Source organism: Triplophysa rosa, linkage group LG10 (assembly GCF_024868665.1).
Source record: "Triplophysa rosa linkage group LG10, Trosa_1v2, whole genome shotgun sequence".
Taxonomy (NCBI): domain Eukaryota; kingdom Metazoa; phylum Chordata; class Actinopteri; order Cypriniformes; family Nemacheilidae; genus Triplophysa; species Triplophysa rosa.
The window spans coordinates 16,050,806-16,062,186 of record NC_079899.1 but is presented as its reverse complement, the minus strand read 5'-3'; the positions used below and the strand labels follow the sequence as shown (position 1 = coordinate 16,062,186).

At 37.4% G+C, this 11,381-nt stretch overlaps 1 protein-coding gene and 1 long non-coding RNA gene across 2 annotated transcripts; one reads left to right on the top strand and one right to left on the bottom strand.

Annotated features, from left to right (window-relative positions):
• Positions 1–403: 403 nt before the first annotated feature.
• On the bottom strand, positions 404–5,203 carry nipal3 (NIPA like domain containing 3). Its single transcript, XM_057344812.1, has 11 exons — positions 5,014–5,203; positions 4,362–4,430; positions 3,948–4,119; positions 3,760–3,819; positions 3,457–3,602; positions 3,170–3,266; positions 2,904–3,039; positions 2,733–2,821; positions 2,568–2,631; positions 2,242–2,336; positions 404–1,801 (listed from the first exon to the last, which is right to left on the bottom strand). The coding sequence occupies exons 1-11, from the start codon at positions 5,065–5,067 to the stop codon at positions 1,620–1,622; spliced, it is 1,164 nt and encodes a 387-aa protein (XP_057200795.1). The 5' UTR covers positions 5,068–5,203; the 3' UTR covers positions 404–1,619.
• Positions 5,171–6,609, top strand: LOC130560790 (uncharacterized). Its single transcript, XR_008963746.1, has 3 exons — positions 5,171–5,278; positions 5,692–5,802; positions 6,028–6,609. It is a non-coding gene; the product is annotated as an uncharacterized LOC130560790 (long non-coding RNA).
• Positions 6,610–11,381: the final 4,772 nt, after the last annotated feature.

Below are 11,381 nucleotides of genomic sequence, written 5' to 3'. Positions count from 1 at the left end.
TCACGTATGATTGACAGTTTGGATTATTGACGCACTCTGGCTAAGGGTCGGGCTAAACGAGGGTAGTTTCGCGTATCTCATCGTAAAGCTTTTTAAATCATTGTTAACGCACCTTCCTATTTTTAAAACATGAATAATGTGTGTGAATATGCTGTTAATCTTAAGAAACACGGAAAATTTTTCAACAACATTGAGGGCCAAGTGTACTTTTGTATTTGTGTTGACGTTTAATTAAACAATAAATAAAATAAAAGATTGTTAAATAGAGAAATAGTCCTATTCATGAACAATAGGGCATATGAGTCAGCCTTACCAATGTAATTTTTGTAAATAAAATGAAGGGGGAATGAATTGTATTTTTTTGTTTCAACAAATGTTCCAGTTGCGTATACAGTTCTTATACGACAAACAACAATATGATACATCCATAGATACAGTAAGGCTTTAATACATTGGTCATGTAAAACAGCAGTAAAATGTTCATTTTTATAAGGCATTAAACCCGATCAATCAGAAGCAGTTTAATTGGATTTGCATTACACTGTTAAATACTAAGACAGAAATTACATTGTTACTATAGAATGGCTATTACCAGAAACACCACCATCATGGCTTTAAATGAATAACAATCATATGCAAACATTTATTAAAATGACATTATCTCAGCACAGCTTTACGCATAACTTGTGTATACACGACATTTGTTAAACACCCAATAAAAAAAAAACGCAGTAATGATAACTTAACTTAATGATAAGTCTGGTTGAGCATTCGCTTTTAGATAGAATGCATCTTTTGTTCCCACGCTTTCATTTGTGCAATTTTACGTGTCTAATACATGCATGGGCAACTTATAACACACCAAAAACACAGAAAAACACGTACTTCCGCCATATGACCCCTTTAATGTATAAAAAGCTGCATAGGAGAGGCATAGCATAACAAAATATTTACAATAAAATAACGATCAATGTTTCTGAAAGCATTATAGAAGTCATCTACTACCCCCAGTGTTTTAGTATCTGGCGCATTCCAATAATACACACACAGATTTGTATAGAAAAGCAATTTCACGTGTTTTAGACGTGCACAGAAAATAAATAATAAGCACGGCACACTTTCCTGTCCACGTGCTATCAAATGTGTGCACGATTTTGTACCAAACCAAAACTATGTAACTAGCAGGGATGTTTGTTATGATGTTTTTAGTGAACATTAGGCCTCTAGGTGATAAAGGAGGGGTCGCATTATGGTTGGTACAAAGCAGTAACACAATCGAAAACATTTTTTGAGGTATATATAGGTTCTGAGTTTAACTATATGCACTTTCCAACTTTGATGAGGGTGTCAGGAGGAATAAGTGTCAACCAACATATTTAAGGCTTGATTACAATTACAATCTTCATACAAAGATAACATGCCAGTATCTCCCTGCAAAAAAAGTTCCAAACCAACCCCACCAATGAGACAGGATCAGAATTCCCAGAAGTATCAGTATTGTTGTAGAGCTATACAGAAGTTCTAGAATGGTCCAGTATTATAAAGCTATTAGATTTTGCTCCCATCAAGCAAACAGAAAAGGCTTAAACACAAACAGTTCTTTTGGTTAAAATGTCCACTCAGTCTTTCTTCAGCTCTGTGGATTGGTACTGGCTAACAGGACCAGGTGAGACAGACTGATCCTGACCCACTGGGAGAGTCACAGGAGCAACGTTGTCATTGTTCTCAAGTGCTCCGTAGGAAAATGAGCCGTTGTAATCAGGCTGCACGGCCCAGCCTTTGTTGTGAATGGTTGGAATACCTGCGTTTACAGTAAAAACATGCACATCAACATGAAATTGTATTTTGGTATTTAAAGTATTTTGGAACAGCTTTAATTTCTCAGAGGAAGGTCCGCTTTTTTCTAAGTGAGTCTGGCATTGTCTAGCTAGAACTAGATTACTAGCTTCAAGACTCTTCAGTTATTCTTTTTGATAGGAGAAAGACTGTGGCGGTTACACCTTTTCCGTGCAACTACAATAAACAGGGATGTATTAGTGGAAACTTGAAAGCTCACTACTTAAAATGCATTTTTGTTATTGTGTTACTGCATGGAACAAAGTGACTGGCAGTGTTCAGAATTTCTCCTTTTGTGTTCTATGAAAGTTACACAGGTGTGGTATATTATGTGGATGAGTAAATTATAATTTTTTCACTTTTTGGTGATAACAAATATCAAGAAAATACATTTTTGATACACACCTTTCGCCATGTCCATAGTGACATATGGCTCAAAGGCTTTGGCCTTCCTCTTGTTTTTGGTGATAAGAAACACTCCAAGGAAACATACAGCACATCTGAAGAAAAATGACAAAGATACACTTCTTAACAAAGCTCAGATTTCTAATGGTTCACCCGTAGTCTATTCGTCACTGTTTAGTGGAATGTCATGGTCAAACAGTTTTCTTTCTGACACTGTTGTGTTATATAGTGAGTATTTCCCGTTAATGTATGCAACACTACTATGTTAAATTGCATCATAGTAAAACTATTCATGGTGAGAGATTGAATGTGTCATAAAAACCCACCCCAATGCAAACATGCATATGTGCAGGACATCTTCATGGTTGAATTCCTGGTAAAATATGGTACCTGTTTGCGAACAGGATGACAATGAGAAACTAGTACTGCAAATAAATATTCAACGAGTAACATTGTGCTGAAATGTAGACAGAAAAGTTTGTGATTCCTACCAGCCACAATCGCTAATGTTGTTGAGAAAATGTAATTCACACAGGTGATGAGAGAGGAATCATACAGATGAGATGCCTGTGCTAAAAATCTGTATAAACAAAGAAAGTGAAGTCACAAAAAAAGAAAATATCTCTTGAAGTTAAATTACAAGTCATTGTGGGACAACTTACGATGCTTGGAAGAAAACAGTAGCCACCATGCAGACAAACATGACGTAAAATATGGGGTATGAGAGCTGCAGAGGACCCATGACACTGAGCACAATCATGCCTGAAACCGCTTTCACTGTGATCACAGTCACTGAGCCTAAAAATAAAAGGTCAAGGGTGACTGCCATGACAACGCTACAAATTCTGATCTAGTCTATTTGCATTATCCATGCATTCATTTAGCTAATGTATTGTGCAAAGTGATTTTTTTGTTTTTATGATCATACCAAGTAGTGCCACTAATAGTAGAATCAAAACGAGGTAGTTTGCATTCCACTGTTTGTAGAAATACAGGATCAGACAGAATGCAATGATTCCCAGAAGCTGAAATAAAAAAAACATGTTTGCGGCTTGACCTCTTATTCCTGAAAAAAAGTGTATGTGTTTACATGTCATGCAAAATGTTTATATTTTATATATAAAATAAAGTGGACTGCATTTAACACAAACACAAAAGAATTGATTCTGTACAAAAATTAACAACACTGTTTACATAAGTGGGTGTGTGCATTACCAGGTATAAGAGGATCGGCCAGCTAATAACATGTTTGACTATATTTTCTGCGTTCAGCTTTTCGTGAGAATTCGGCCCAAATGTCACAAAGAGGTAAGTACCGCCTGCCGTCATGGCACAGCCCAGAAAAGTCAAAATGTAGCGCTCTGCGAATACAAAAGACAGATGAAGAATACTAAATAAATTACATAATAACGTAGTTGCTGTTTAGCAACACATGGCTTCAATCGTTCGCATAAACAGCTTCAGGAAATACAGCTGGTGTTTCTTTTATTATTTGCGAGAAAAGCAAGCAAAACTCACTCAAGAATTCCTTTGCCTTCCACTTTTCTCGCAAAAAAAGGAAACCTAAGATGGAGCTTGCTGTAAAGACCAAAACACAAAACAGCCAGTTCAGAGCCATATCACATATAAAATTACACAATAATGGCAAACTAAAAGATGCATGGCATTGAAATGAAAACTTCATCCATGTGGTTGTGAATACCTACATATGACAGACACAGCATTAAGTGGAGCTATGAGAGAGAGAGGAGCAAATGCATATGACACAAACAGGGCACCCTCTCCTAGAACCATAAGCATCAGGCCGAACCACCAGGTTTTAGTGTGGTAGTACTGCCTCGGGTCTTTATTCCCTGCTAATGCCACATGACTTTGTTTCTGCAAGAGAAAACATGATGTTATGACGTGCGTTGTTCTTTTTCAGCTTCTTATTAATTGTTCCCTTAGATACAATAACAAACACCGGTCATAAAACAAGGCTAATCCCATGTGTGAACAGAAGGAAATAACAGTAGTTCATTTTCACCTACGCAGGGCGTAACCTGAACACACCCTTTCACATGACCCGGAATATAATAATGAATACAGGATGCAAACACACACACACGCCACACACTTACCTGAATGCTCACTGAGATGCTGACCAACAAGTTTCCAAAGATAGCCAACAGTGTACCAATAAGGTTTTCCTGTGTAGAAACCATGAAGGTATATTAAGTGTTAGCACACATATTTGTTATACATGCTACATATAACATCATATGGGGACAATATCATTAGTGACATTACACCAGTAAAAAACAACAACAAAAACTATCACAGAAATGTATTTAATGGTTAAATACAGGAATTGTATTGGTTTTAGTGGAAACTATAGTGGTCTCAGTGGATCTCTACTGGTAGTGTGGTGGGTTCTGTTGATGGGATGTCCTACCTAAAAAAGATCCAAAACACTCCACATATAGAAATTTTGCAATGGTGAACAGCTGATGGTCCATAACGGTATTTGTTATGAAAACGAGATTATGTATTGAAATAAAATCAGAATGTGTGTGTTTTATTCAGGAGAGTATTTAAAGCAAAAAGCTCACTTCAGGCAACTTCAATATTAACAGCAAAATTACGATTCTTATCTCTGAAACGTTTTAGTTGCAACATCAATTATTAAATACTTTTTAAAAATCCTTTAAGATATCTGTTATTATGATATCTTTCTTTTAAGATTGTTGTTAATAAAACATAAACCAAATAGACTTTACGTCATAGACTCACTGTATAAGAGTCCTCTTTCCCATCGTCCTCTCGTGCCATCCCCAAACGGTCCATATTTACAGCAGATCACAATGTCCTCCCCGATCCCGGTTCGGTTCGGTTACGACATGGACTGAAAGCGACTCTATTTTTCTTTCTTTTGGCAGAGAACTGCGTGGTTCGCCATTTTCAAAATCCTGTTTCTTCCGGGTACACCTGTCAAGAGAATTGACGTTGTACGCATGTCTCTGTGTGACGCCATGTCTCGGAGAATTGTGATGATGAGGTACGCAAAACACTTTCATCGATGTTGTGGCGCTTATCATTTAACGTCTATGGCATTGAATTTATGGAACAAATTCATCTTAAATGCTGACGAATTTTAGTTTAATGTAACAGTGTGGAGGTGGCGTGTCGATGTTGTTTTGCGGATACCATTCTTATTAACATGTTTTTTGTTATTTGAAAAATGTGAATGTTTAAGACATTACGTGCACGTAATATTTAGACCAACCAACCAATATTAAATTAAACAAGTAGGCCTACACAAACACTAGAAGCAAAAAAAAGACACTTATGGACAGTAGATGGCACCAATTCTCCTTCAACACTGCAGAATCCAAACGTCATGCCAGATCACTGCACATGAACGTATGGTAAAAGTTAGTAATGGTTTGACCTTGCTGTTATGAATGGCAGAACCTGAAAGAAAACACTGCTGTGTGTGACTCCAGGTGGCTGGAGTTGGACTCAAGACCAGACCCTCCAAGATCTGGACCCAGATCATGACCAACAAGGTCAAAGCCAAAGGTGAGTATCCAAACAAATAAATTAGACGTAATGTAAATGTGTCAGCATCCATTTCAAACACATATAGTATATCTGTCCGTACAGTAGCTAAGTAGTCATTATACTCAATATTTAGCAATTTTTCATTACCGTGCGTACACCAAAGCACTAAGAGTTTTGACGTTTTGATTATTAGTCATGTGTTGGCGAAGCTGAAATGACGCATGTTTCATTCTGTTGTTTTAGATCCGTTTGTTCCTTTTGGTGAAATACTGAAGATGTATTCTACTCACACAACCATTTTCACCCTCTAGTGACAGATAAAATACTGCAGACAATGACGAAATGTGCATTACGGTGTGGTTGAAGTGAAACAAACCTGTGATCTTTTGTCGAAGTAGGATAAAAGAATCTATAGCCATTTTGTTATTTTTTTGGACAACTGGAACGCCCATGTCATAATATTTATTGATGTTATGAGAAAAATGTGTGATCCCTGTGTGCATGGTGATATGTCATTGGGTGTGGTGTGGAAGACCTGTGAGGAAAATGATCCTTTCCTATCATATTGTGAATGTACTTTACCATAATTATCAATAACAAACGACTGAGGCCAGACAAATCTGCAATTAAGGGGCTTTAAAATGACTATTTGGGCATCTTTAAAAGCTATTTTTAACTATTCAGAGTATGTCGAATGAATTACATACCATATAACCTTTGAACCCTACCCACAATTCTGTATGACTTTCCACTTTATATGTCATTGTCTTTTATTAAATGTCTGTGTTTTGTAACAATATCCTTTAACAGGAACTGTTCTGTCAGCCATAAAGTCTGTCTCAGATTTCTCTATTAGTTTCAGAGATGTTATTATACCTGAAGGGGTGATTTGCCCTGAGGCAAGATCTCAATAGCAAAAATTATATTCATTTCGCAAGTGTAGTAATTAGCACGTATCAAAACGCTGGAGATACGCCACAGTGTAAACGCATCGGATAGAGAGGGGAAACCTCAAACGGCCTTGATGCTTTCACCTCTAATTAAAAAAAGAGAAATAATAATGCCTCCTCTGTGGTGTAACACACCCAGCAACCCCTAAGAGACGAGGAACATTCTTTCCCTTGAGGCCTGTGTGGAATTCCAGTGGAATTCTGTCACCAACTGAAGTTTCCGAGTAAGGAAACTTCTTGATAAGAAAGTGTCTTAGATCTGTTTTTGTCACGTTTTGCGATTGACAAGGTCGTAGATGAGTTGTATACATATTTTTATGCATTTAGGCTGTTCGTTTATATGACATCTGCTGTTCCCAAAACAACAATGGCAGTGTGTGATTGTGCTACTCAACACATTAACATTTCTTCAGCAAAGTTTAGATTTACTGCACTACTATGACCAGCGGAGACATGTTATTTACATTTGCCAGACTAAACACACTGACGAAAGGTATAAGCCATTTTGGCTTAAAGGGACAGTTCATCCAAAAATAAACATTCTGTCATCATTGACTCACCCTCAAGTTGTTCCAAATCTGTTTAAATTTCTTTGTTCTGCGAAACGCTGAGAAATATATTAGGACGAATGCTTGTAACTAAACCGTTCTTGGCCACCATTGTAGAAAAAATTACAACTGTAGTCAAATGTGCCCCAGAACTGTTGTGATATCTTTTGTGTTCAACAGAACAAATAAATTTATAAAGCCATTTTTACCTATTGGAACAACTTGAGGGTGAGTAAATGATGACAGAATTTTCATTTTTGGGTAAATTGTTCCTTCAAAACTGGGTTTGCTTTTGTGCGCTGAAACATAGTTTCTTTACAAAGTGATATCGCCATCCACTGGCCTGGCATGCATAATACAGCGTTTTTAGTTCATTTTGCAGATCTGTGTAAATGCGTTTTGACAACGTCTCGTGAAACCTTTCAAAAACGCAAAGAAAAAATGTTTTAATCGTGTAAATGGGGCCTGATTTGTAAATTACAAAACTTGTAAATCTAGCGTTGTATACTGAGCTTATTATTGTTTCCCATTTTTCTCCCTAAACTGCCATAAGACCTTATCTCATTTTTGGGGGGCCTTATGATTCAAATTGACCTCAGGAGAAATTGTTTGTCGAAACCTTCTAACGACTCATGCCATAGAAATATCAGTATACAATCATGATTTAGATCTCATTCGTCTGAACAGATCTGGCTGTGTAACAGAAAACTGCTGATGTTTGTTTACCTGTGCCTCAGGACATCACCCCTCAAAAAACGCAGAAAAGTACAACTTGGAAGTTTAGAAGAATGAACAGTAGCAGAATGAACTGAAGATTTTTCCGGCAGTATTACAGTTACCTTCTGAAGCTGTGAACATCATCTCAAAGATGTGCGGAAAATGTTTTGTATTCTTTATTTCCCGAAAGGCTTGGTCATTCTACCTAGACATGGTACTATTGCAATTATGGCTTAAGTCGTAATTATCATTGGTGATTCATGAACTATTTCAGATAACATGCTGGGAATTGGAGCAAGTGTAATACTACACTCTTTAAAATAAAGGTGCATCACAATGCCATAGAAGAACCTTTTTTGTCTAAATGGTTTCATAAAGAACCTTTAACATCCGAAGAACCTTTCTGTTTTACAAAAGGTTTTTTGTGGCGAAAAAAGGTTCTTCACATCACAAAAAGGTAAGAAAGAGATGGTTCTTTAAAGAACCTTCGAGTAAATGGTTCTTTGTGGAACAAAAAATGGTTCTTCTATAGCATCGCTGTGAAGAACCTTTTAAGCACATTTGTGTACCGTTACGTTAATTTTTTTCGTTCATTCTTTTAATTTATTTTTGCAAATAAAAATGTATGACAAATCACCAAATAAATTGCAAGTGTTGCCTCATCTTGCAACTGTAGATTCTCTGCAAAACAAATTCTTTGAAACATTCCTCAGGCCCACATCGTTCTTCTGTGGTTTGTTTACCATAAATCACATTTAAACTCTTGAATGAAAAGATACTCCTGATATGAGTACACATAAAGCTTATTGTTCAGGCAGAATGATCTTGCGGTACTGACATTACACTCTGCAGCTTCTAATCTTGTTTTTTTTATATTTGTCTCCTTAAAAAAAAGAAAAGAAATGACAATACTATGTGATTGCACACATGCCTTAAGGCGGATATTTACTTCTGCGTCGGACCTACGGCGTTGCCTACGCAGAGACGCGTACCTTTTATGATTCAGTCTGTGTTCCCCTGTCCCCTGTGCACTTTTGTTATTTCCTGTCCCATGTTGTAGTCCTTTGTAGTTTTTCGTTCTGGTTTTCTCCTTGTGTGTCTTGTTAGCTTGTTACCCTGTTTAGTTCTGTCTATATAAGCCCTTGTGTTTCACTTGTCATTTGTCAGTCGTTGTTTGTGGTGTCCCTGTTGTTTTATGTTTCTTTACTCTTTTATTAAGTTGTACTTTGTCTTATGTTTATTAAATCTTATACTGCACGTGGATCCGCTTCCTGCCTGAATTACTCACAGAACCCTACGCCATAGCCTGACGCGCGCCTCTCCAAAAATGTAACCGCAAGTGCTGTGATTGGTCTGCTTTAACCCCCTCTCTTCAGGTCAAAAAAACTCTGTGATAGCATCGGGTTTAATCATACACGTTATATAAATAAATTACGTGTTCTTCTGTACTGTATGTAACAAGTAAAAACCCGCCTTTACACTGATTCTCTGCGTGTGCTCAGTGAGGGGGTCAGTTACTAGCTGACAGACTTGTTGTCTGCATTTCCACCCTGTAATGGTCAGGTGTTTCTATTGCTTTCTTATAGCTCTCATGTTATTCATGAATACTGCAGGCTCAGACCTTAATGGCACTTTAGCCTTTCGTTACAGCCATTACTCTGCAAATGTCTTGAAAGGAAGTAGCCTTTCAAGTTTTATTTTAAAAGATCAATTAAAAAGAAAAAATGCTTAAAAACTTGATCTTTTTGGGGGGGAATATCAGACAATGGACTTCCAGATTCATTATGGGTAATCATTTATACACTTTGCTTTTAATACAGTTTGCTTTCTCAAAATACAAATTTAGACTTTTTAGTCCTACCGATTACTGTTATTCTAAAATGTGGAAAAACGTAATCATTATTAAGAAAGTTAGATTGATCAGATTGATCATGTGTGATGGTGATACTTAATATGTGACACATTTTGATTTAAACCTACTAAAGAAAATGCTTATGAAGGATCACTGGCACTGGAGACTCTGTAATTTAGATTTTTGCTTAATTTTAAGGTTCAAAAACGCTGTATTTTCCACATACCGTGCATGTTTGTATCTCCTCTTTGCCCCGCCTCTCTGAAACGTGTGGATTTTTAAAAAAGCTCATTGCTCTGAAAAGCGAGGTGTGCTATGATTGGCCAGTTAACCAGTGCGTAGTGATTGGTCGAATACTGCAAGCGTGTGGTGGAAATGTAACGCCTCTTACCATTTGGAACATCAGGTTCCAAAGCAATTGTACTGGCAGGTACGCCCACCTTACTTGCATATACATTTGGGCGGTCTTAGTCAAATCATATCACGAACTGACGTGGATTTGTGGGGGTGTGGTTACACGAGGCGTTTCAGGCAGGTCTGGGTGAGCATTCGCTTTTAGATAGAATGCATCTTTTGTTCCGACACTTTAATTTTTGCAATTTTACGTGTCTAATACATGCATGGGCAACTTATAACACACCAAAGACACAGACAAACACGTGTTCGTGCCATATGACCCCTTTAACCCTTTCGAATTTTTGTCCCATTTAGAACTATAAAACGGGTCCGGATGACCCCGCAGGTAGAGCGTTAAAGACATGCTTCATGTTGCACATCGCAGACGTTATGGGGCCATGCTAATGAGTTTGTCGTAGTTCACCTGTTCTGCATTCATACACACCACCACCTCCAGACTTATAATTCATCCTTTTTTGGGGTGGGTGGGTGTAACTGTCTTTCAAATCCCCCTCCAGCACAAGAACATTAGTTACAGACCAAAGGTAATAAAAACTCACAGACAAACAGGTTTTAAATAGCAAGTAAACTCCATCCTTTCTCATTAGGCAGGAATGCACGTACGTTAGCGTTTGCAGCGATGCATGCTAGCATCTCTATGTCACTCTTTATTTGGCCTTCATGTTTTATACCGGAAGCAAGGTTTCTGGTGATACCTGATTTTTCTCTTATGGAATGAAGGTTCGTTAGAGGGTTGTGGTAAGGCAGGCTTTTCCTAAAACTTTCGCATGTTCAGACCTGTCTTGGCATGCAGTAAAAGGTATTTTAACATTGATCCAAGAGACAACAATGACAATGACACCTCAGTCCAAATGTGAACAGAGCCATGAGGGAGCAATGAAGCATAGCGTGGCCATGACTGGTTAAATCAGAATTAGAAACAGTCATTAAAGGGATAACAGGGTGTGACCATGCCTTCCTCGTGTGTCATAACATTCGTCTTCAAAAGACTAATTAAATTGTTCTCATGATAAGAATGTTAGGGTTTAGAAAGCCTTGCACACAAACAATTAGGTAATCTTCAGAACAATACACGGTTTGATACTGATATGAATCCTAAAATGCCGTTATTTA